Source organism: Trichosurus vulpecula, chromosome 2, assembly GCF_011100635.1.
Source record: "Trichosurus vulpecula isolate mTriVul1 chromosome 2, mTriVul1.pri, whole genome shotgun sequence".
NCBI lineage: Eukaryota > Metazoa > Chordata > Mammalia > Diprotodontia > Phalangeridae > Trichosurus > Trichosurus vulpecula.
Window position 1 is genome coordinate 187,719,796 of NC_050574.1, and position 27,811 is coordinate 187,747,606.

At 37.8% G+C, this 27,811-nt stretch overlaps 1 protein-coding gene across 1 annotated transcript in view; it reads right to left on the reverse strand.

The window, feature by feature from the left end:
* LNX2 (ligand of numb-protein X 2) overlaps positions 1–27,811 on the reverse strand; it is a 103,978-nt gene that overhangs the window by 19,998 nt on the left and 56,169 nt on the right. The window contains exons 3-6 of the mRNA XM_036745853.1: positions 26,347–26,588; positions 24,751–24,950; positions 17,281–17,649; positions 14,193–14,333 (exon numbers count right to left, since the gene is read on the reverse strand). Of these exons, the coding sequence (XP_036601748.1) occupies positions 14,193–14,333; positions 17,281–17,649; positions 24,751–24,950; positions 26,347–26,588 (952 nt within the window). The remainder of the gene's footprint in view (positions 1–14,192; positions 14,334–17,280; positions 17,650–24,750; positions 24,951–26,346; positions 26,589–27,811) is intronic.

Here is a 27,811-nt window from a genome sequence, read left to right on the forward strand (position 1 = left end):
GGGAACGGAGTGGAGCAGAACCCAGCCTGAACGGCGTGGACCATCCAGACCGGAAGCCGGGCGGAGGGGGCCCTAGTGCCCTGAATCAGTGAGCTGCGGCAGTTACCAGACTCCTTAACCCACAAACACCAAAGACCTAGGAGAAGGTTGGTGGGAAAAGCTGTGAGGGTAGAAGGAGTTCGAGGTCTGGCTTCCAGCCCCGGGGGGCAGCGGAGGTGGGGCAGCTACAGCTGCTGTTACTTCTGGCTCCAGGCCCACCTGGTGGGAGGAATTAAGTGGCGGATCAGAGCAGGAGTGTTCAGCCTGCTGAAGATCTAAGCCCAGTCCGGGTTGGGGGTTGGGGAAGGAGCAGTGCTGGTGTGGCAGAGCTGGCACCTCCCCCCCAAACCTGGAACATAGAACTCTATAGTCTACAAGCAGTCATACCCCACTGAAAAACTCAAAGGTCAAGTTAGTTGGCTGGGAATATGGCCAGACAGCGAAAACACACCGAGATTCAGTCTCAGACTTTGAATTCTTTCTTTGCTGACAAAGAAGACCAAAACATACAGCCTAAAGAAGTCAATAAAGTGCAAGAGCCTACACCAACAGCCTCCAAGAAAAACATGAACTGGTCCCAGGCCATGGAAGAGCTCAAAAAGGATTTGGAAAAGCAAGTTAGAGAAGTAGAGGAAAAATTGGGAAGAGAAATGAGAAGGATGCAAGAAAACCATGAAAAACAAGTCAATGACTTGCTAAAAGAGACCCAAAAAAATGCCGAAAAATACACTGAAAAAAACAACACCTTAAAAAGCAGACTAAATCAAATGGCAAAAGAGCTCCAAAAAGCCAATGAGGAGAAGAATGCCTTGAAAGGCAGAATTACTCAAATGGAAAAGGAGGTCCAAAAGACCACTGAAGAAAATACTACTTTAAAAATTAGATTGGAGCAAGTGGAAGCTAGTGATTTTATGAGAAATCTAGATATTATAAAACAGAACCAAAGGAATGAAAAAATGGAAGATAACGTGAAATATCTCATTGGAAAAACCACTGACTTGGAAAATAGATCCAGGAGAGATAATTTAAAAATTACTGGGCTACCTGAAAGCCATGATCAAAAAAAGAGCCTAGATATCATCTTTCAAGAGATTATCAAGGAGAACTGCCCTGATATTCTAGAGCCACAGGGCAAAATAGAAATTGAAAGAATCCATCGATCGCCTCCTCAAATAGATCCCAAAAAGAAATCTCCCAGGAATATTGTCGCCAAATTCCAGAGCTCCCAGATCAAGGAGAAAATACTGCAAGCAGCCAGAAAGAAACAATTTGAGTATTGTGGAAACCCAATCAGAATAACCCAAGATCTGGCAGCCTCTACATTAAGAGATCGAAGGGCTTGGAATACGATATTCCGGAGGTCAATGGAGCTAGGATTAAAACCTAGAATCACCTACCCAACAAAACTGAGTATCATGCTCCAAGGCAAAATATGGACTTTCAATAAAATAGAGGACTTTCAAGCTTTCTCAGTGAAAAGACCAGAACTGAATAGAAAATTTGACTTTCAAACACAAGAATCAAGAGAAGCATGAAAAGGTAATCAAGAAAAAGAACAAGAAAAAGAAATTGCAAGGGATTTACTAAAGGTGAACTGTTTTGTTGACATTCCTACATGGAAAGATGATGTGTATGATTCATGAGACCTCAGTATTAGGGTAGCTGAAGGGAATATGCATACATATATGTTTATGAATATATATGGGTGAATGTGTATGTATGTATATATCTATGTATGTGTGTGTGTGTGTGTGTGTGTATATGTAGAGAGAGAGAGAGAGAGAGAGAGAGAGAGAGAGAGAGAGAGAGACAGAGGGAGAGAGCAGACACAGGGTGAGTTGAAGATGAAGGGAAGATATCTAAAAGAAATAAAATCAAATTAAGGGATGAGAGAAGAACATACTGAGAGAGGGAGATAAGGAGAGATAGAATGGGATGGATTATCTCCCATAAAGGTGGCAAGAGGAAGCAGTTCTGTGGGAGGAGGGGAGAGGGCGGATGAGGGGGGAATGAGTGAACATTACTCTCATCAGATTTGGCCTAAGGAGGGAATACCATACATACCCAATTGGGAATCTTACCCCACAGGAAAGAAGAGGGAAGAAGATAAAAAAAAATGGGGGGGATGATGGAGGGGAGGGCAGATGGGGGTGGAGGTAGTCAAAAACAAACACTTCCAAAAGGGGACAGGGTCAAGGGAGAAAATTCAATAAAGGGGGATGGGTTGGGAAGGAGCAAAATATAGTTAGTCTTTCACAACATGAGTATTGTCTTATCTGAAAACTGACTCCATAATGGTCAGTTATTGTTTCCATATTCCTTTGTTTGGGGGTAAGTGGGACACCTCTTTTTCTGATTTCAGAGAATTATGTCTGTTTACTCTCCCCCTTCCAAAGTCCCTAATCTTTCCTCCAATTAGAAATCAGATTACCTAATTTTGTACCCTGGTTAATTGTTTTCTTTTAATTAATCGGTCTAATTTGATTAATTATTTTTAATACAGAAAAATCTGTCTCCACTCCGTATTCTGGATCTTTGGACTGACTGGGGAACCCACTGACCTGTTTATTATGCCTGCTTTGCTAGTAAATCTTATAGCTTGGATTGTTTCCTCAGTTATTATCCATTGCACAATATAGACTCCTATTTTAGAGATTTAAAACTGCAAAGTTGACCAGCCATTTGATTGTACTTAGCTCACATTAAAAAACTGTAGTCTCACAGTTATTTTATTAGCCAATTGCTCATTTAAAAAGAAATAACAGGCAAGGATTATTTAAATAGATAAGGGATACCTTTTTATCTTTTCACACAAGAAAGATGTAGCTTTAACTTACTCTGAAACCCCACTGTAAGAGACGACCCTTTGTTTTATACAAATTCTTCTGTTTGGCCTTGAAAGCTCTTTGTGATTTGGAAATATTCCAACCTAACTTCTGAGCTATTTTCACAATACTCTCCCTCATGCACTCATTGTTCCAGGGAAACTGATTTGCTGTTCCCTGTATGGGATGTTCCATCTCCCACCTAACTAACTTTGCACATGCCTCATGCCTTCAATCTGCTTCCTACTCACCTCCCCACTACATCACAGAATTAGAGCCAGAAGTGATCGTGTAGGCCACCTAGAACAAATTCCTCATTTTACAAAAGAGAAACTGAGGCCAAAAAGATTAAACAACTTGCCCATGGTCACACAGGGAGTAAGTGACATGGCCAGGATTTAACCAAAGGACTTTTGCCTTCAAATCCAATGCTCTTCCCTCTGCATCATGTTGTACCTTCCACCTCTAAAAGGTTCTAGCTTCCTCCCAGCTCACTCACTTGCCCTCCTACACTAAACCTTTCCTTAGCCACCAGATAGAAGTGTTCTTACCCTGCCCTTAAAATGTCTATCACAGTTATTTATCCGTTGTATTCCCTTGATAGGATGCAAATCCCTAGATTATAAGGTCTTTTTTTGTCTTTGTATTCCCAATGCCCAATATGGAAATTTGTACCCATGATGGGTACTTAATAAATGATTGTTGAATGAACACCAAAGAAATGCTTCAAACAGCACAGTGTAGTGGACAGAGTGCTGAACATCAGACAGCACTGGACAAAATGAGGAAGCACTGGGCTGGACACCGTGACACCCCAGACACTTACCAGGTGAGTGACACTGGCTAAGTCATTTCAACTTCAGTTTGTTCACATGTAAACCCTCCCCACAAAAAAATAACAATAGCACCTCCCTTACCTGATAGTGGTGAGGATCAAATGAAGCAATACATAAAAGTGAGAGATCATCTAATATCCTTTCTAGCTCTAAATCTACAATCTTCTGACCACCATCAATGTCACCAGTCCCATCTATCATCTGAGAACCAGCCTTGCCGAGTTATGAGAGGCAAGGAAATTGTTTTGCCACGATAACTCTGGAGGATCTCTACTAAAGTGTAAGGAGGTATTGCAGAGGAATGAATTAAAGATCTCTGAAGTATAGGGAAGATTGTGGATGAAAGTGCTGCTTGTAATAACAGTATCTTATCCAAGGCAGTGGGGAGGAGTCCCATGAAGTAATGTCTAAAGCAGACAAAGTCTTTGGCAGAACTTGGGTTCTAGAGAAATCCTAGGCTGTATTAAGTTTGACAGTGGAAGCTGTCTTAAGGAGTCTGCTAAGATGGCTATAAATATTCCAAAGACATTTTAAAAAGAATAGCAAGGAAGATAAGGGGGAAATACACACATTGTTTTTGGTAAATATTCCTTAGTCAAGAGAATGTTCTCTCATATTCACAAGCCTCATAATGACATTGTGGATAGGATAAATATAATTATGATTTTAAAAATACCGACCAAAGCAATGAAATATAATGACTATTTGCTTCTAGACATTAATTACAACATTACCTTTAGTGATATCACAACATGATTTGTATTTAAGAGCACTAATAACACCTTCCTGAACTTAGCACCAGGGCAAGGTGGATCTGCTGCCTTATCTACACAGTCCTTGAGTACTATTTACTTTTCTACTTGAATACTTTTAAGGTGCTAAAAATACTTTTTCATTTATTTTCTCTCTTAAAAAGAATTTTAAAGATGTCTTTTGTTTTCATACCTGTCATTTCTGGGGACTCCCTGAGAATCCTCTCTTGTGGCAAAGAAAAATAAGTAAGCAAAACTATCCCACCCAGTGACTCGTCTAGTCATGTTCTGTCTTGGCAGCCCCCGCTTCTGGGCCATGAGGAAGGAGGCAGGTTTCTTCAGGTTACTTGGAGCCAAACTTTAGTGATCCTGTTATTTGCTTTGCTGTAGTCACTGTGGAATTTTTTTAAAAATCCTGCTTTTTTTTTGCACCAGTTCACACAAATCTTTCTAAGTTTGCCAAATTCTTCACATTCCTAATTTCTTATCATACAACACTATTCTACTACATTCATATACTATGTTTTTTTCAACCATTCTCCAATCTACAGGCATGTATTTTGTTTCCAGCTCTCTTCTACCATGGAGTGTACTGCTACAGGTATATGCTCAGATTAAAACCTTTTCTTGCATAATCCAAACTAATAGCTAGCATAGTAGAACAACTGCAGCTTCATCAATGTATTAATATTTAATATGCTTTCTTGGGGAATGGCTAAACAAACTGTGGTACATGAATGTTACAGAATATTACTGTTTTGTAATAAACAAAGAATTTAGTGAAGATGTACGGACTTAGGTGAAGTGGTGCAAAGTGAAAACAGCAGAGCCAAGAAATCCCTGGAGGTGAAATCCCAGACTATAATGAAAATGGAAACAATAACAATGAAAACTGAATTCTCTGAAATTATAATCACCAAGCTAAGTCTCAAAGAAGGGACATGAGAAAATACCTTCCCTGTTTCTTTGTATATGTGGAGAATCATGAGTGTGAAACATTGCACAGAAAAAAACTTTTTCAATGTAGGTTTAGTGGACTTTAAAATTGCTTTTACAAAACCCTTTATTGTAATAGTTCAACAGCTCTCTAGGGCAGAGTGGAGGGATGGATACAGTGGAATATGTAAGATGAAGTTTAAAAAAAAAGGTATCAAAATTTTATTTAAAAATTAACAATCCCCACCCCTCTCCCCAAGGGACAGTTTGCAAAAGTTCTCTCATTCTCTCAAAATTTATTTTTTTTGACCTTTAACTTGATCTTATATATTTATTTTGAACTATATGTGCTACAAAGTTTGGTCTAAACCTAATTTCGGCTAAATGTCCTTGACTTTTTCAAATAATTCTTGCTGAAAACGAGGGTCTTCCCAAAGTAATTTGCATATTTATCGGACACTAGGTTATTGTTTTTAATTGCTTCTGTTTCTTATCTAGTCTGTTTCATCAGTCTACTTTTCTGGTTTTTTTTTTTTAAAGAAGTACCAAATAGTTTTGATGGCTACCACTTTATAACATAGTTCAAAGCCTGAAAATGCTATGTCTCCATCATTTTTTCTTCCTATTGTTTCCCCTGATATTCTAGAGTTTTTGTTCTTCCGAATGAATTTTGTTGTTTTGACTATATCTATAAATTAAACTAGAATATTAAAAAATTATACTGACATGGCCCAATGATCAGTGAATAGCTGTTCAATTATTTAAATAGGCTTTTAATATTATATAGTATTAAGAATGCTTTTTAGTTGTATTGATATGATATATTATACGCATATTGTTTGGTGCTTCCCAAATATTTTGTTTTCTGTAGTTATTTTGAATGAAATTTCTCTTAATATCATTCCCCCTGGTTTCTGTTAGAACTATAGAGAAATACTGATGATTTTTGCAGTACAGCAATATTGATGATTTTGTATTTTGCTTTTTTACTAACGCTATCAATTACTTCAATTAGTTTCTTTGCTGATTCTTTGAGGTTTTCTAAGTATACCATCATTTCATCTGCAAATAGGGAACTACAAGACTACATTTTAAAGAAGTCACAATGGGTTAATTGAAAAGAAGGGATTTACAGGTTACAAAGAGCCAAAAACACTGAGTCAGGAAGATTCACAAATAAAATCTTTTTGGGAGGTTTTAAAGATCCTCTTGATTGGTTTCTTATTTCAGTAATTCCAAAAGTCTTCCTTTGTATCATTTTGTGAGTCAGGGTTTTTTTGGGGGGGAGGGTGTGTTTTTTTTTTTAAGTCACATGAAGTTAATATTAACAGAAAACAGGTTTCAGTTAACCAAAATGTTCTGGGAGGAATGGCATAATAAAATTGGATAAAAGGAAAATTAAAAATTATCATCACACTACTAATAAGGCAGCTAGGTGGTACAATAGATATTGATTTGGACTCAGGACTACATGAATTCAAATCTGGCCTCAGACATTTACTAGTTATGCAATCCAAGGTAAATCACTTAACCTCAGTTTCTTTATCTGTAAAATGGGGACAATAATAGTACCTACCTCCCAAGGTTGTTGTGAGGAAAAAACATATTTGTAAAGCACTTATACTCTCATTCTTCCCTCTTACCTCTCAAAATCTTTGTCTTTATTCAATTGTCATTTCTGAAATCTTACCTATCTCAACTGCTAGTATAATTTCTTTCTTTAAATTATGTTTACTTACCTGTATGCAAGCTGTATTTTCCTAAGGAAATAGGCAATTATTTTTGGTTTTGTTTTGAGCAGAACAGTGCCTAGCATATAGCAAACATTTAATAAATAAGGGCTAAACTGAATTCAGACAACAAAATGGCTCCTGCAATTCTGCTCTGTGGGACTTTGGTTGTTCAGTCATTTTTCAGTCGTGTCCAACTGTTTGTAACCCCATTTGGGGTTTTCCTGGCAGAGATGCTAGAGTGGTTTGTCATTTCCTTCTCCAGCTCATTTTGCAGATGAGGAAATTGAGGCAAACAGGGTTAAGTGACTTGCCCAGATTTGAACTTAGGTCTTCTTGATTCCAGGCCCAGTGCTCCTAGCTCCCTGTCCACCTAGCTGCCTTTCTGAGGGACTACTTGAGGGCAATATCACAAACAATCAAATAATCCTTACACTCCCATACAAACCAATTCACCAGAGTTTATGTATTACTTAGAAACAGGTGACCCGATTTAACTATTCAATTCAACTAAAAAATATTTATTATTATTATTAATGTCAGTTATGGCACTGGGGATACAAATGTGAAAACATGCCAGTTTCTGCCCTGGAGGAGCTTAGATACTAAGGGCATACAACACCTACTCAGTTAAGTAAATCTAAGGCAATTTGAGAGGAAAAAAGAAGCACTAACAACAGAGGCGATAAGGAAAAAAAAACTTTCCGTTGTAGGAGGTCCCTTAAATGAGCCATGAAGGAGTATAAGAAAACTCTACACTGAACATGTTCATTTATACAGGTTAGTTTTAGATATTCAACAAGAACTGTTCAGTAAGCTATCTGGATATCTCCCTCATACACATTTTTTTCTGAAGTCAAAAGGAAACCTTAAAAGAATATGTGAACAGCTTCAAAGAACTCTTTGGAGGTTCAATTAACACCAACAAATGTTTATTTAAGGTGTCATTTGAATGATTAGTTTATTAAAGTATACCTCAGTTCCAAAGAAGACTGATTAAAGTTTTCCAAATAAGGCTGTTTTTCTCCAAGGGACAGCAGCCTATTATTCTCAACATTCAACAACTGACAAATGAATGTATTGTATTAGTAGTAAATTGCTCAAGTTAGTTACAAAAGCAACTTCAATGTGCTTCTTTGAATGATCAAGCTCTGTGGAATATTTGGAGCCACAGCATATAAGGTATGTTTTTTTGAAATATTTCTAACGAGACCAGTGAGACTGTTAGAGCAAAATCAAGTTTCACTGTGAGATATGGATAATCTTAACATATGCATGATTTGCAATGTGTGGACTGAATAACTGGACTTCTTTTTTTTTTTCGCAAGGGTTAAGTGGGAGAATCAACTGTACAAAGAATATAGAACTGGCAGAATATACCATGATGTGAATGAGGGATTTTTTTGATGTGTTCTGACTTTGTCATAGGGTCAAACATTTTTCCATAGTGTTACAACTTTAGAATTATTGTAAAAATTAAAACAAGAAAAAATGATTGAATATTCTAACTTAATTTCTAATGGTTGGTTGGCTGTTGTCCATTCTCAAAGAGGACCAAAATGACATCACTATGCTAGAGTCAAGTTACTGTGGCTGATCAGATCAATACCAGCTCGGAATACTCTACCACAGGTAGGGCACGAATAGTCCATAGTCCATAGTGAATATTTGGGTGGATTCTCCAAATCTTCACATCTCACATTTCTTTTGAGCTACTTCAATTCTGCTTTGCTCATAGAACACAGCACCTTCCCTACTCCAGTATCTCCCATGTTACACAATCAATTCCAAAGTTGAGAAACCTCGCTTTTCTGACCATTGTGTGAGTGCTTACCTTGTGCAAATTCTCCATAAAACTGTCTGTGTCAAGTGTACATTTGGCATTTGAACTAAGTGGCCACCCCATTGGAGGTGCGCTCTCTGCAGCAGAGCTTGAATGTTTGGTGTCTGGTAGCACATCCTGCCAGGTGATCTACAGAATCTTCCCAAGACAATTCAGATGGAAGCGATTCCGTTTCCTGGCATGGCTCTGGTAGACTGTCCAGGTTTCATAGGCATACAACAATGAGGTCAGCACAAAGACTCTGCAGACCTTCAGTCTGGTAGTCAGCCAATACCTCTTCTCTGTCACACTTTCCTTCAGGGACTCCCAAACACTGTGCTAGCTCTGGCAATGCGTGCATCAACCTCATTATCAATGTGTACATCCCTGGAAAGTATACTACCAAGGTAAGTGAACTTATCCACAGCATTCAAAGCTTCTTGATTTGCTCTAACTGATGGTTCCACACATGGATGGTGCGGTGGTGGCTGATGGAACACCTGTGTTTCCTTGGTATTAATTGTTAGGCTAGAATTAGCACAAGCAGCAGTGAATTGATCCATACTTTGTTGCATCTCAGCTTCAGAGGCTGCGCTGAATGCATAATCATCTGCAAACGGAAAATCATGCACCATCACTCCCTCCACTTTGGTCTTGGCTTGATCAAGTTGAAGAATTTACCATTAGTGCGACAGCTGACCTTAATGCCAAGTTTGTCCTCACTGAAGGCACTTGACAACATGGCTGAAAACACCATGCTAAAAAGCATAGGAGCAAGCACACAGCCTTGTTTCACTCCAGTGGTGAGTGAGAAAGAGCAATAGCATCACCCATTTACCAGAACCCAGGCAAGCATGCCATCATGAAACTGACATACGATACTGATGAACTTCTCCGGGCAACCAAATTTTGACATAATTTTCCATGAGCCCTCATGAGTGACAGCATCAAAGGCCTTGGTCAGATCCACAAAAGTTGTATACAGACCTCTCTTCCACTCCTGGCATTTCTCTTGGAGTTTTCAGGCAGCAAACACCATATCAATCATTCCTTAGCCTTTTATGAAGCCACACTGGCTGTCAGGTAGAAGACCATCTTTCAGGTGAAGGATCAGCCTACTAAGGAGGACTTTGGCAAGAATCTTGACATCAATGCTTCAAGGACTAAGAGAGAGACCCCCCCCCCCCGCCCCCTCCAATTGATTGTCATGGGACAATCTAAAAAAACAACATATAAATAAAAGTTTGGAGGAAATGTTACAAATGACCCAAACCCCATTTTAAATAATTTCTCATTTCATACAACCATGGTTATTAAACTAGAAAAAATTTACAGACTTCCACTGTATAGGTGTCTTTTTTTGTCCAGTTTTGAAATAAGAAGCAGAGAACCTAAGTAGTGGATCAGATGACACAATACAAAGTTAGGTTAGGTTGCACATTAATGCAGAAGAAGGTGTAAAGGCATTGCCTGATAGTAGAAAAGCCAGGTGTTGCTGCTGAGCTAAATTTTTCTGGGGATACCAAGAATACATGCGTGAAACACATACACACAAACTACAACAGCACTTTGGAAGTCAGAGCTTTAAAGCAGACTAATAAATAATTTAAAAAGTAAAGTTTTATTTAAAAGATCCATAAGTGGCTAATATTTTACTTCTATTTTGATATAAGTGAATGAAGAGATCCTTCAATCTGGTAAACTACTTTGATGGTTGACTTGAGATTAAGTTTAATTAAAGAACCATTTGAGGGAAGAGGAGATAAAGTGTGTGATGAATCCTTCTGTGTTTTCTGAATTTTGGAATTAAAGCCTGGACCTATTTAGATTGTGCGCTCCCTGAGGGAAGGGACTACCCTGCCTTTTTGCCCCTTTTTGTAACCCCAACACCTAGCAGAGTACCTGGCACATAGTACTCACTTAATCAATGTTTACTGACTGTTTCTTCTGCCACACAAATTAATTGGACCTTTGAAAGTACTGAAAATAGTGCTGCCAAACAAACAAGAAGAAAAGAATAGAGATTATATACTTCAAAAAAGGAAACAAGTTGAATGTTGAGCTGATTCATAATTACATATGCAATCCTTTTCTGTTCTTTGCAAATGGATATGTTTGTTGTTGTCTGTTAAGTTCAGATGACCATATCAAAACATATGCAAATCAGCTAGCTAGGGTTTAGGATGGGCTGGGAGGCTAGGTACCCTTCTGTGTCACCATCCAAATTACCAGATAGTACTAAGCACATCTCAAACTTTCTCTTGCATTCTATAGAAAAGACTATTTTTCTGATAAGTTTTAATCATGAGATAATTTTTTTAAATTTAATTTATTTAATATATTTAGTTTTCAGCATTGATTTTCACAAGAGTTTGAATTACAAATTTTCTCTCCATTTCTACCCTTCCCCCCCACTCCAAGATGGTGTATATTCTGGTTGCCCTGTTCCCCAGTCAGCCCTCCCTTCTGTCACCCCACTCCCCTCCCATCCCCTTTTCCCTTCCTTTCTTGTAGGGCAAGATAAATTTCTACACCCCATTGCCTGTGTATCTTATTTTCTAGTTGCATGCAAAAACTTTTTTTTTTGTTTTTGAACATCTGTCTTTAAAACTTTGAGTTCCAAATTCTCTCCCCTCTTCCCTTCCCACCCACCTTCCCTAAGAAGTCAAGCAATTCAACATAGGCCACATGCGTATCATCATATATAACCCTTCCACAATACTCATGTTGTGAAAAACTATATTTTGCTCCTTCCTAACCTATCCCCCTTTATCCAATTTTCTCCCTTGGCCCTGTCCCCTTTTGAAAGTGTTTGTTTTTGATTACCTCCACCCCCATCTGCCCTCCCTTCTATCATCCGCCCCCTTTTCTTTTTATCTTCTTCCTCCTTTTTTCCTGTGGGGTAAGATTCCCAATTGGGTATGTATGGTATTCCCTCCTCAGGTCAAATTTGATGAGAGCAAGATTCACTCATTTCCCCTCACCTGCCTTCTCTTCTCTTACTACAGAACTGCTTTTTCTTGCCACTTTTATGGGAGATAATTTACCCCATTCTATCTCTCCCTTTCTCCCTCTCTCAATATATTCCCCTCTCATCCTTTAATTTGATTTTATTTCTTTTAGATATCATCCCTTCATCTTCAACTCACCCTGTGCCCTCGCTCTCTCTCTCTCTCTCTCTCTCTATATATATATATACACACATACATACATACATACACACATACATATATACATACATACACACATATATATGCATATTCCCTTCAGCTACCCTAACACTGAAGGCTCATGAATCAAACACATCATCTTTCCATGTAGGAATGTAAACAAAACAGTTCAACTTTAGTAAATCCCTTGCGATTTCTTTTTCTTGACTACCTTTCCATGCTTCTCTTGTTTCCTGTGTTTGAAAGTCAAATTTTCTATTCAGCTCTGGTCTTTTCACTGAGAAAGCTTGAAAGTTCACTATTTTGTTGAAAATCCATATTTTGCCTTGGAGCATTATACTCAGTTTTGCTGGGTAGGTGATTCTTGGTTTTAATCCTAGCTCCATTGACCTCCGGAATATCGCATTCCAAGCCCTTTGATCTCTTAATGTAAAAGCTGCTAGGTCTTGGGTTATTCTGATTGTGTTTCCACAATACTCAAATTGTTTCTTTCGGGCTGATTGCAATATTTTCTCCTTGATCTGGGAGCTCTGGAATTTGGGGACAATATTCCTAGGAGTTTTCCTTTTGGGATCTTTTTCAGGAGGCGACTGGTGAATTATTTCAATTTCTATTTTGCCAAATGGCTCTAGAATATCAGGGCAGTGTTCCTTGATAATCTCTTGAAAGATGATATCTAGGCTCTTTTTTTGATCATGGCTTTCAGGTAGTCCAATAATTTTTAAATTATCTCTCCTGGATCTATTTTCCAGGTCGGTGGTTTTTCCAATGAGATATTTCACATTATCTTCTACTTTTTCATTCCTTTGGTTCTGTTTTATAATATCTTGATTTCTTATAAAGTCACTAGCTTCCACTTGCTCCAATTTAATTTTTAAGGTATTATTTTCTTCAGTAGTCTTGTGGACCTCCTTTTCCATTTGGGTAATTCTGCCTTTCAAGGCATTCTTCTCCTCATTGGCTTTTTGGAGCTCTTTTGCCATTTGAGTTAGTCTATTTTTTAAGGTGTTGTTTTCTTCAGTATATTTTTCAGTATTTTTTTGGGCCTCCTTTAGCAAGTCATTGACTTGTTTTTCATGGTTTTCTTGCATCCTTCTCATTTCTCTTCCCAATTTTTCCTCTACTTCTCTAACTTGCTTTTCCAAATCCTTTTTGAGCGTTTCCATGGCCTGAGACCAGTTCATGTTTTTCTTGGAGGCTTTTGTTGTAGGCTCTTTGACTTTGTTGACTTCTTCTGGCTGTATGTTTTGGTCTTCTTTGTCACCAAAGAAAGATTCCAAAGTCTGAGACTGAATTTGGGTGCGTTTTCGCTGCCTGGCCATGTTCCCAGCCAACTTACTAGACCCTTGAGTTTTTCAGCAGGGTATGACTGCTTGTAAAGAGTACTATGTTCCAAGCTTGGGGGAATGCGCTGTTGATTTCAGAGCTATTACAGCCAGCTCTGCCATACCAGCACTCCTCCTTCCCCAAAAACCCCCAACCTGGACTGGACTGAGATCTTCAGTAGGGTCTGCACTCCTGCTCTGATCTGCCACTTAATTCCTCTCACCAGGTGGGCCTGGGGCCAGAAGCAACTGCAGCTGTAGCTCTGCAGCTGCCCAACCTCCACTGCCCCGGATGTGGTGGCTGAACCTCGAACTCTATCCCCCTGTCCCCAGCAGCTTTTCCCACTAACCTTCTCTGTTGTCTTTGGTGTTTATGGGTTGAGAAGTCTGGTAACTGCTGTAGCTCACTAATTCAGGGCGCTAGGGCATGCTCCGCCCTGTTCCTGGTCTGGTTGGTCCACGTGGCCCACGGCGGGCTCTGCTCTGCTCCGCTCCCAGCTCTGTGCAGGATAGACCTTCCCCAGAGACCATCCAGGCTGTCCTGGGGTAGAGCCCTGCTTCCCTCTGCTATTTTGTGGGTTCTGCAGTTCTAGAATTGGTTCAGAGCCATTTTTTAATAGGTTTTTGGAGTGACTTGGCGGGGAGCTCGTGCTTTCCAGCCACCATCTTGGCTCCGCCCTAATCATGAGATAATTTTAACCACCAATAATGACCATCCTGCTCTTATGACTTTTAAGAAACAAAGAAGAGTTCTCACCTTATGTGAGCTGGGTCGGCTGTGATACAGCTGCTGTGCCTGGTGCTGGCTGCTGTTGTGAGTTCCTGGTTCCCTGTTAGTATTATTGGTCTGTGGTTTCCCTGGTCTTGCGATTGTCAAATTCACTCTCTCTCCACTAGCCTGGAGAAAGCACACATTTCCAGTCAGTCGTTAGTGACATTTTCAAATTTAAGAATTACTTAACTAGAGGTAATCACTGTTTTCCTGTGCTTTGCATCTTCCTGCAATTCTCAATCTAACGGAACACTTTTCCGCAGCAGAGGCCCATTTGGGCAATAACTTAGGGAGAAAATGAGAAGGGAAAAAAGATGACTGCTGCCTGATATTTTTTAATTAGTTTATTTTAAATTTAAATAGTAAAACTTAAATACACAATAAGAAAAGGAAACATTATACCAGCTGATATTTTTAAAGCCTTCAGATTGACGTGTGTATGTGTGTGTTTTGATGAAATAGATATATCTCAGAAATTTTTATTTCACTTCTCACTAAAATTTTGTTTATGTAATAATAAACTTCACTGCCTGAAATGCATGGGTTAGCTTCAACTCTGACATTTTATAATTAGGAATAACACCTCACATTTATATAACACAATGCTATATAACATGTTTAACATTCACTCTCTAATTTGGTTCTTATAAGACTGTAAATACTGTATAATTCTCATTTTAAAGAAGAAACTTCAGAGGGGCTGAGTGATTTAAGTTTCTAACAAGTATTTCAAAATTGCAGAAGGAATAAAAAAATGAGGCTACACTTCCAAATTGGAGAGTGTGAGGGCAAGATGAAAAAGATAATGCCAACGCTTGATGTTAAAAATCTTAACATATACAGAACCTTTAGCTTTAGAATTATCAAGTGGCTAAACAATGAAGGGTCAGAACATACCTAAATGGAATAGGAGCAAATCATTAATCAGGGTTTTAAAAATGCAAGGACATTTGATTGTTGGCTACTTTGGCAATTCAGCATCTGTTATTTTTGGGTCTACAAAGTCACTGGATTTGATTACCATAAGGATTTCAAAATGCAGGGTTCTCTAGCAAAAAATAGCCTGCCAGTTGTTGCCTGGAACTAAGAACAATTTTTACATTGCCAACTCTTGCTCTAGATAGTTTCAGTTTTACATGATTTAGGATATTATCCTGTAAAATAACATAATGCTTTAAAAATACAAATATAATCATATTTTATTGCAAATAAAAAATCTCATACATTTGTCAGTATATTTCCCATATTTTGATTTATAGCTATAAATGGGTGCTGTGGAGGAGGCAACCTGTGAGTTTGAAGGAAATAGCTTAGAGATCAAAGAAGCAAAGCTACAGGATTGTGTAAATAGAGATAGACTCACAGTCTGTATTTTGCTCAACAATAGGATGAGCCTTTAATAATTCTACCTGGAAGGAGGCCTCTACTATCGTAGAGGTCTCCTGCTCCACCAAGATAGTCTGATGAGATTAAATATAGAGAAAACATCCACTGGAACAAACTTGATCTCTGCAATTCTGGAGTCCCCAAGGTGAATATGTTCTTCCTCCAATGACCTAACAATCTGTGCCCATAACTCAACTTCCCAAATGAGGTCAGTGGCTAAGCAGCCTTATTTGATGGATCCTTCTGCTGCTGGAAAGTCACCTTAAAGCTGTGTAAAACTCTACATATGTGTGTATCTCCCTTTGTTCCTTAATGCATACATCTACCTGGCAAAAGTCTGATGCTAATTAAACATTTTTTTCTTCTAGCCTAGCCTCCTGATTTATTGCCCTCCAGTCAAACAGACCAAAGTGGAAGGAATTCCTCTCCCAGAGGATCTTAGGACCTCTGGGTTAAGGAATTCCCCAACAGTAGCAGGATCTTCCCCAGAAGTTAGTCTTCAAACACTGCCTGTAATTGTTCTTTGAACATTCTTTTCTCCTACACAATGGTCTGTCTCCTTATACTGTATATCTTTTCCTTCGAGCATTTAATCATAAAATGTGTTTGTATTTCATCATACAAATCTTTCCATTTCAGCTACATCCCACACAGCCTAACATAGCTTCCATTTACAATACCGAGCCTACAAAAACTCTCCCCATTTAGTTGTTTCTGGTGGTTATTTTCACATGGAACCGATTGGCATTAGGTTGCCATACTCAATAAGTATGTGTTCCTTCTTTAATGAATCCAGAGATGCAAGGTAATCTAGCGCAAAATACTAGGTGTGTCACAAATGTTTATTGAATTGAACTGAATTAGAAACAGCATTGCACTAGTTTTTTGAGAAAACCAAGTCTTGTACTGACTTGGGAGATTATAAGTAATTAAATAAATAGATAAGAGACAGCATAGATTAGTGACTACAGCGTAGGTCTTACAGTTAGGCCCTCTTGGGATCAAGACCCTCACCCCAACCTTCACCATATATTGGCTCTGTGACCCTGGGCAAGTCATTTACCATTTAGGGCCCCTGGCAACTCTCTAGGACTGTAAGTTGCAGAAAAGCTCCATTATTAGTTTCTCATCAGGAGCATCCTACACTAATGAAGTTACAGGTTTGGTAAAAAAAAACAAACAAACAAAAAAAACCCAAACCAACTCAAAAAACCAAAACAAATAACTTAACCCTACGAAACAAATGGTAGAGTGAGAATGTTGTGTACTCTAGTGACTACAGTGAGTTTAGCCACCCACAACTCCTCAACTTGTGCTCATGCTGAGATTCAACATGGCAAATGTCTAATCGGGAATTGGCCACTATCAGCTTGTAGAGCTGAGACTGGAAGTTCAGCCCTCTATCCACTACATCACATCCTTTGTTTTTTATATTAACAAATTATATTTAGGTAGCGTATTTATGAATAGTGTTTCCTTTCAATTTATAATCAAACCAGGAGAAGCATCCCGTCTATAAGGCTTTAGGGACTAATTTTTAATAAAAAATACCATCAAGAATAAAGTCAGGTGATATAAAAGAAAACAGGCTAAAGAGTTTTGACTCTTCATTAATAAATACTGCCATTTTGGGGCAATAAAGTTCCTTTTGTATAACAAGTAAAAGTTAGTGTCAAATGGAATTTACCTGGATAATCTGAGCAGCAAGTTCAGGTGTGCCATGTTTCAGGTCATGTCCATTGATGGCAAGCACTCGGTCATTGCTACTGAGTCTGCCATCCTGGGCTGCTAGCCCTCCTTCTAACAGATCAAGAATAAAAACACCAGGCTCATCTGTCCGTCGTACTAATTTAATTCCAAGTTGTTCATTAGAATCCCGCTTGTGAAGAATCACATGGAAGCTCTCTTCTCGTAAAGAATTATTATCAGAATGGTTATAGGTTCGACTGCCAAAACGTCTCTCTCGAAGCACAGTAAGGTGTAGCACACTGCAAGGCTGGGAAAGAACAGCTCTGGCATAGTTATGAGACACGTTGCTGATGTCAAAGTTGTTGACCTAAAAAAGTATAAAGATTACAACCCAAACACTCATTAACATTTTAATCTAATAATCAGCATGAGTATTTCTACAGTATTTTCAAAAGAGTAAGTTAAAATATACTTTAAGAGTCAATTATTACAAAGATAATTTCTCAGGAGACCCTTAAGAGACTTCTTAAAAGTGGCTTACTCATAACATCAAGTTAAAAGTAAGTACTGAAGTACAAATGAGGATGGACAAGGTATACAGAGTATTGGCAGCTAGAACATCTTTAAATAGACTAAGTACTAAAAGACCTCTGTCAATATGTTCCCTAAATTGGATGAACCACTGAGGAGGTCATAGATTTTCTAAGTAGAGTATGTCATGTCACATGACCAAAAGCTTTCCTAAAGCCCATAATAAGATTATGCATAGAAAAAAGCAACCTTTAGCAAAAAACAAAAACACAACTACAACAAAACAAACCCAAATGGCCCCCCTCCCCTTTTCTCACATAGCTGTTCTATGCTTAAAAGTTAAAATGTCATTGTTTTATATTACATTTGTATGTTAAGGGATTAAACTAAAACCATGATTATATGAATTTCTTTGATCTCCAAACTAGTTATTTAAAATTAGATCATGACTACTTGTCTTTCTTTTCAGACACATCTTTCTCAACTCGGTAAACTTCCATTCCTCTGAATTGTCTAATTTAAATAATAAAAATTTTATTTCACTAGCTAGAGTATTTCACTAAATACCTTTCATTTTCACTCTATTCTTGTCAACAAGACGTGATAATAAAATAGAGATGGGTACATGGCAAGCTTTCACATTTGTTTATTCATTAAGGTATCACACTAATTCATATTTAAACATATAAATGTAAAAAAATGACATACGAAGAGAATGGCAGAGTACCCTTAAGCCAATGGATCACAGACCCATTTCCTAAATAGATATTTAAGAACTTTATTCTAGCTTTGCCACTAGTATGTTGAATGAATCTAATACATAAAGGACTCTTTCTGTACCTCAATTTTCTTATTAAAAAAAAAATGGAGTGCTTTGCCTTACAGGGATACCGTAGGGAAAAAAGTTAAATATCTAAGTGACCATGAAATACAACAATTAAAGAACAGAAAACATAACAAAGCATATTATCAGGATCATTTAAAAATTACATTTTTAAAGATAAATTCTCAATTACAGAACCATAGCTAGATTGTGTGTGTGTGCGTGCGTGTGTGTCTGTGTTTAAAAAACAATGGTAGGAATCAAATGAACTTTATTCTAGTCTGAGATCACCTTCTAATCATGTGCTTAACTGAATATGTAAGTTTAACATCTCTGAGGCCTTAGTTTTGTTGCTGTTCAATTGTTCAGTCGTGTCCAACTCTTCATGACCCAGTATGGGGTTTTCTTGGCAAGGATACTGGAGTGGCTTGCCATTTCCTTCTCCAGTGGATTGAAACAAACAGATTACATGACTTGCCCAGGGTCAGAGGTAGTGTCTGAGGCCAGATTTTTAACTTAGATCTTCCCGACTACAGGTCCAGAGCTCTATCCACTGAGCCACCTAACTTCCTCCAAGGCAAACAAAGATTAAGTCACTGGCCCACACACACACAGCTAGTGTGAGCCTAGATTTGAACTCAGGTCTTCTCAACTCCAGGCTGAGCACTCTAGCCACTCAGTTATTTAGAGCTGCCTCTAAAATTTTTTTCCTCTGTGGCAAAAAACCCCATTTAATATATTATGCGTGGATAGAGGACATATTGAATATTAAACGGATGAGAACAGATACCATACTTGATTTTAGCCAAATGGCCAATGAACAATAGGTTTACTTATCTCAGTTTACTCAATAATAAAATAAAAGAATAGACTAGATGATTTCTAAGGTCCATGCTACCTCAAAAATACTATGGTTCTATTATCTACCACTTCATGGGGATACAATCCTTGGAACCTAATTCAAGTCCTCACATTCTTTACTAAGTCACTTCTGATTCACTATCTCACACAATTACCAAAATACTAGAGTTGCTATTGTTCAGTTGTTTTCAGTTGTGCCTGTCTTTTATCCACTGCAACATCTAGCCATCTATTCATAGTTTCAATGAAATTCATTCATTTATTCAAACACTTACTAAGTTTAAGTCCCTACTGTCTGCAGACCACTATGCTAGTAGTTATGGTGAGGGTGGACGAACTTTGATAATATACAATCAATGTCTTCATTAAGTTTATAGAGCATTACTAGGATAAGAAAAAAACAGTTAAAAATATACATTACGTAATATGTAAGAAGAAATCAGCAAAACAAAATGTTATTTGAAATTCAAGGAGAAAGGTGACAGGAAAATCACAGAAGAAAAAAATTTCATCCCATCCCTCCTGACCAAAGGTCCTACCCTTTCTTTGATCCTTGTCTTTCTTTCAATACAGCTAAAAAATTAGCTTCCTTAGCTTTCCTTCACAGCCTCAGTTCCCTCTAAGATTTTGTACTCCTGAAACTATTCTTATGTCTGCTTCATAAACCTTTATAATCATTTATTACCTGCTCTAGTTTGCATTTTGAATAGTTATCTTTTAAAAATCTCCATTGTTTGATAAGTCTCTTTAGTATGTAAATCAGGCTGGTTTTCACAGTTTTCTTCTTTTCCACCTCATCTGAATTGTTTTCCTTAATGTCATCAGAATTTCACTAGAGAGAGCTTCCTATCCCTTCTGGCCTTATTTCTTCATCACAATTTTAGTTCATTTCCCTTTTCTAAATCCTTTGAAATTTGTTCCCTCAAAATCTAATATTCACATTAGACTACAAGGGCTCTGAGGGCCCTGATTTTCTCTCCTCTATCACAAATAGAATGGAGGGAGTGTTCACATTCTCCCAAAGTTCCCACCATATCCACTGCAGAAACCAATTCCTTCTTGGTGAGAATCAAATGTGAAATAGAATTTCACCATAGCTCTACCTCTATCTAGAGGGAGTTATCAGAAATTTCGAGTACTCATTACAATATGACATTCATATATATAAAATTCCATGGGAAGAGTATGCAATAAAATTGCCCAAGTAATTTATTTCCCTTAGCTTGTTCATTTATGTCACCTTTTTTGTTAAAAATGGCTAATCAAAGCAAATCACAATTTTCCAAGCAAGCTCCACTAGGTGGATTATTACATACACACACACATACATTCATACACACATACAAACACACACATATTAAAATTACACCTGGAAATCAACTTATTAGCAGCTCTGTGACCTGACTAAATTTAGGCAAAGACCTATTTAGAAACTGTTTGAAACTATAAAGACCCTCTGTTCTGATTTTACAGAAATAATCAAAAGACCCTCAGCCAAGCAAGAACTGATTCTGCTATTTTCCAAATTCATCAGAGCAAATTTCTTTTAGCCTTGACATTTCACAAGTACCTTCCAAAGGGCTCATTATTTTGTTAATTCTACTCACCCAAAGTCAAATATAACAGCTTCTTAATAGCAAAAAGTCCTTTTTAAACTTCAGTTAGATCTGAAAGGCAGGGAGCATGCCTTCACTTACCGGATAAAACATGCCAGTTAAAATTCAAGTTTAATTTTAATATCATTTAAAGGAAAAAAAAACTATCAGTAAATCCATTACTTAGGGAGTCCTGTTAGATATATCTCTTCTCAATATATATCATTTATCCATGTGATCTAAAGTCTTTAGTCCTTCCCTAGACAGTAAAATTTATTTATGAGGTATGACATGTTTGAGTTTTTACAAATACATTAAAGTTTATAAATTCTGTGGCAATTATAAAGGCTACATCAATTAATATTAAATTATGGTTTCTTTTTAAGGGCTTCACAAAGATAATTGTTACCTTTAGAATAGAGGTGAACACAATGTAGATTAATAAATTCATTAATCATTCTTCTTTGCTAAAGCCATTATTAATTTATGTTCAGTTATGACACATGCATGTACACACACATACACACCATACAACACATATTTCAAGGTATAAAATATTCAGAATGGAGAAAAATAATTTGGAAATCTTTATGTTTAAATTTTCTAGAAAAGCTAAACACTTCCTTGTTTAAGTAGCAGAACCAGGATTTGAACTCAAGTCACTGTTGCTTAACAGATTTCACCCTCTCATCTTTCCTTGCCCTTGAGTACTCTAACTTTTACATCTCTACTTCATTCCTAAAAAACTTTTTCCTGGTGAACTTTAGGAATATTAAAGTCAGTCTTATTATGGACACAGAAGCAGCAATAACCTCTCAGGATCAGTCTCCTACAAAAAGAAAAACAAAAACTGTTGCTTTTGCCCCAATTTTGCCCTCTTCCCTCAGTCAGACTTTTAAAATGCTTTACTTTTTCCCCCTAAAGATCCAAGAGAAACACATAAAGGAGGCTGTCAAACTTGGGAGAATAGAGTGCTACATCAAGAATTCTCGAAAGCACTGGACAAATTCACAGCAATTCTGAAGCTTCTGTAATGGAGAACAGAACCGCAAAATCCACAAAGTTGGAATTGACTTTGAATTTGGCGGCAGTGGCTAAGAGTGCTGGTCCTGGAATAAGGAAGACCTAGGTTCAAATCCAGCCTCTGACACTCACAAGCTATGTGACTGGGACAAGCCACTTAAACTGATTGCCTTAGTTTCCTCAACTGTAAAATGGGGATAATAATGATGTAATACAAGGAAAATTAGGAACCCTTGAGAAACCCCTAGCTACTGACAAGCACCCCCAGAAAGAATGGACTCAGATATCTTTGGCATTTAGCAAACCCCCTGGGACTCTGTGGCTCCTCCAAGGAATGTCAATAGATAGGACCATCCCACTGAGAGATAACTTGACAGACCCTTCCTGGGAGATATCCCTGGGACTCTGTGACTCCACCAAGGAATGTAAATGAGATTATCCCACTAGTACGATAACCTGACTGAATCTTTTGATCAGCCAGGACCTTTGTTCCTGTTTTTCCCCCCACTCTGTACCCCCATATCCTATATAAGCCAAGCCATCACCCCAACACATTTGCCATTGATTTGTGGTGCCGTACCCTGATGGCCGCCGGCTAATAAATTCTCCACTTAAAACTTATACTCTGTGATGTGTCTCGCTTCTGGTACAACAATAACACCTACCTTCCAGGGTTGTTGTGAGATCAAATGAGATAATATCTTTTAGATAGGCATTTAGTAAATGATTATTTCCTTTCTTCTTTCTTTTCTTGAAGGCTATATAGTCCTCCAATTATCTGAAGACAGCTACTTTGTCTCTCTTTCCCACCCCACAATCATAATTTTTGGGGAAAAAAAAGCATTTCCTTACACACAGAACATGTAAAAAGACTGCATATGAAGCCATGAACTCCATCTCATTAACTTCTCATTTCATCAATCTCTCATTTCACTTGCTTGTTAGGCCAATCTGTAAGTGAAAGATCTTTACCACCCATTGAATAGGCCTCAGGTGGGGCCAACAAAGAAAGGCCTGATTAGAGGCAGCCCCACACCTTGAGGCCCCAGGCCCCATACCTTTTTGCTAAGTAGGCTCTGAGCCCTCAGGGCCTTGAACATAAAAGCTCTGAGGTTGGTGGTTTTTTCTTTTCTTTTCTTTTTTTTTTTTTTTTTTGCCTTTGGGAGCACTCATTGAAGGAGTGTTGGTGAGGAGACTGGGTAAGCCCTTAAAGCAGCCAAGATTTACCAAATTCTCTTCTAGGCTACTTATTCTCCTTGCAATTTTTTTCCTTACAGAGATTTTGTAATATTTTTATTTCTTGCTTCATTTTTTTCTCTATATTCATATAGTCCTTGTAGAAAATTAATTTTTTCCTTTGAGCTTCTGCTTACAGTTGTTATGGAATTACTTACTCCTTCTTTTTAGGGACAAAGATTTGCCAAAATTTTCTTTGATGTACTCATTGCTCCAGCATTAGTTCCCAAGTTGGAGCTCTGTGCCAAGACCAGGCTCCATTCTTTGCTGCACATTTGCAGGAGATGGTCATGTGGCCACACCAATTGGGTCTCCTGAGCTCTGGAGCTGACCTAAAAGCCGCTCTGGTTCTTTCAGGCTCCTCTGTGGCATAAGACAGAATGTTAGGGATTTCAGAGGCCCTAGGTCTGGGCTGTCCTGTTCTGAGCACTAGGCACTGACTTTTATGCAGTTCTGGGGTGGAATAAGTCATTTATTGAAGTTTTTGATTGGATATCTTGATAATTATTTGATCTGGTGTAAACTTCAGGGTTTTGTTGGACTAGGGATATGAAGGCTGGGTGGTGTGCCTCCAACTCCGGCAGCCATCCAGGGAGGAAGTGCTCTTTCTAAATCTTTCTTATCTAAAGACTAAGTAATTCCACCTGGTAGAGCTGTTTTTTATCATGAAGGTAAAGTCCACAGGACCTATTTTATGGAACACATTTCATGCTACAGTTAGTCATGATAAATGTAAGAAAAAGGATCATGATGAATATAATTACAACTTATGTAACTATCTACTACAAAAAGATGAAATAGAAAAATCCAACCAAGAATTCGGGATAAGACCCTCTAGTTAAATTTGTACCTGAATAGTAATCACCTCTACAACATCCTTGGAGCCATTCCAATACTGGATGACACCTATCATTTTCCTTTTCCCCAACCTCCAAATGCCTCTTCTCCCTAATTCCCATTTCCTTCAAGACATCTTGGCATGGCCTAGTCTCTAGATACACTATAGTTTATCAATATCCTTTCTAAAATGCCACATCCAGAATTGTACCCTCACCAAGGTGTACTACTGTGGGACTACCATCTCCTTTGCTTTGGCACCACACTTCTTATAATTCAGTCCAAGATCACATCTGGTTTTTTGGCTGCCTTGTCACACTGTTATAATTCACTATACCCCAAAATCAATTTCATGAATCACCCGACTGGCCATCCTCCCCTATTCCATACTTGTGAAACTGATTCATTTGAAAACTCTACTCCAACAAATCTGCTTTCAATCTCAAAATTATAAAGGCAGTATTTATGTAACTCATGCTCCACTGCCAGGAAGGGAAAATGCTCCAGTCTTCAAAATCACTTGACATACTGCAAGGTAACAACATGTAATTAGATTCTATACCTGAAGTATCTGGTCTCCAGCAAGGAGTCGTCCATCTCTTGCAATTATGCCATCTCGATAAACTTCTTGGATAACAATGTTGATCAAAGGTGTTTCGTTGCCACCCACAATACTAACTCCTAACTCAATATAAGGATTAGACCGATGAATTTCAATTGTAGTAATCTCCCCTTCTGGTAAACTAGGTGGTGGTTGTGAAGCTGACAAATTTAAAAATAAAAAAAAGTGAAAATGTGTTTTATAGCTTAGCTATAGCTTAGTTTTATAGCTTAGCTATAGCTCAGTCAAGTTAGTTACTAGATAACAACAGAAAGATATTTCCAGAAACAAAGTATAACACAAAAACTTAATTAGACTTGGCTTACCATTTGCTAAAAAATCTATGAAAGGGAATCTTCACAATATGTCAAGATAAAGAAAATGTCAGTTTTTGCTTTAAAACAGAACATTACTGCTATGCAGAATGGCAAAATCAACTTATATTGATTTTTATCATGTTTTCCTTTTTCAGATCAACCAAATAGCAATTTCCAAAAATCACCTAATATGTGCAAAGCAATGTGCTAGGCGATGTAGGGGACATAATTTATTTATAGGATATGATCCCTATCCTTAAGAAGCTTTCAATCTATTAGGGGAGACCAGATTAGCTGACATGAAAATGACTAAGATAATACAAAATCAAGCACTAAACTATGTGTATATAAATGTTGTAGGAGATCAAGAAAGAGTGATAATCATAAGAGGTTTCATGGAAGAGGTAGGACATGAACTAGGCCTTGACAGGATTAGATGACATGTATAGACAGAGGAAAAAGGAATAAAATTTTTAAAAATAAATTATAATTTGTAAAAGATTGTTACAATAATATACAATAACCTAGGTCCTATTCCTAGAAATTAACACTGCTTGTCCTCCTAAACGATTCTACAAAGGCAGGCTTTATTGATATCTATCAAGAAACCAGTTGATCTTTGTATATGAAAACACCAAAACATAGATGAAAGTGCTAATGAGTACCCAGGCTGTATCCAGAAGAGAAAATGGAATAAGCTTCTTTTGAGGTGGGGGGTCAGTGTTACCTCTCTAAAATACCAGTTGCTAAAGTCAGTACTATTTAATGCAGATAGATGAGGGGTTAGCTCAACAGGGTAATATTCCATGTAGGAAGATCCTGATCCAAGGGGATATGTTTCATATTTGAAATTGGGATGAAATTTGTTGCTAAAATATACTGCTTTGCTAAAGCCACTAGGTTAAAAACCAAAAATAAAAAAGGGGAAAAGTTTAATAGCAACTACCTACAGTTTGTAGCCCAAAACTGGAAGGGGGTGGGGAATGTACCAGGATAAAATCTTATGTGAAGGCAAATTGTTTTTTCCTGTCACAAAAATAATTTTTCCTCTCATACAAATTTTGTATTAATAAATATCTGGTAAACTGGAAAAATCCAGTTTGCCACTAATAATTACTATAAAAAAAGTGTTTGTGTTTTGTTTTGAATGGAGAAAGAACTATAATACTGATAAGCCTAAAAATGTTCAACTTTGACACTGAGAAATAAAATATAGGATAGGAAGGTAAACTGCACATACTGTCTGCTACTGTGTTTTCCTCAAATGCAGGGTTGTCAAGACCAGGCTCATCGGTCCACATAGGAAGAGTTGTGGATGTCAAATTCCGCTCTCCTGGCACTGTTCCTGTCCCAGCATTGTCTGGTGATGAAGTACCAGGGTGGTCTATTATGTTGGATCCATTTTCATTCTCAATTTCAGCTTTTAATTTGCTAGTTTTCCTTCTCTCTAGAGCAACTCTCCGACGGGAAGCTCCAGGACATCTAGAGAGAGAACATTAGGTTGATTTCAGTTGAGTCGAGAAAGAAAAAAATCAACAATGTTACAGATCACAAATTTAATACCTTAATATCCGAATCAAATCAAAATACCCTCCCAAATAATAATATTTACATGCAAATAGTACCTCAAAGTATCTTCAAGATGTCTACAAGAGGATTTAATCTATCACTCAAGCAAAGTTCTTATTTAACCAAAATATAAATGCAGATCAATTTAGGACAGAAAACATCAGGAAACACATGCTTAAGCAACAATTAAAATAAAGCTTACTATCAAACACGTTAACCTCAAACAAATTCAATATACATTTAAGGAGAGGTGGCTTGATATAATAGATAAAGAGCCAGCTTTAGAGTTTGAAAAAGCTTGTTTAAATTCTTTCTCTGTCAAAACTGACCAAGTGATCCTGGGCAAGAAACCTGTCAGTTACCGCACATGACTCTTTTAAGACTCTAAGTCATAGGAGTAGTTGATCTATATTGGTGAGGGAAGACAAGTCTAATCCAAACTTATTAGTAACAGCTAACATTTAGATAGTGTTTTAAGGTTTTCTTAGTGCTTTACATATCAGCCATTTGACGTTCATAAAGTTTACTAAGTACTTTCCTCACAACTTTGTGAAGTATCTAAGTATTATCATTATTATCCCTTTGCAGATGAGGTAACTGAGGCACATGGTGTAATATCAATTAAGTTGGGACTTTTTTACTGTTTTAGAATGATAAATTAAGTGTCTTTAATTGAGCCTTACTAGATGCAAAGCCCCAGGCCCAAACCCCTATCTAGTAGGTGCTAAGCCTATGTGGGCATGAAGCCCTCAGGGTCCTAAGGGGAGTGGCTAAGACCAGAGCCTAAGTTCTGGTCGCTCAGATGATGTTTGATGATGGCTAAAGAGTGAATAAAAAGAGAGAGCAGAGCTATTTGCGCAGGGCTCTCACTCTTGGCAGTGTGCTGATGTGGAGACTCTGGGCAGCTCTAGTGAGGAGCCCTCCAGCTTGTAAACCCGGATGTTGGGAACCCCTTAATGTCACTTTCCTTAGTAAAGCAGATCAAAGAACTTGTGCTGGCAGCATTCTTGTTGTTGGGCTTCTGTTGGTTTTTCACCCCCACAACAGCTGCTAGCCAAGTTGTTGCTACAACAGATTAATTAACTTTCTTAGATCTTATAGTTTAGTAAGCATTAGAATCAGAAGGCTTTCTAATT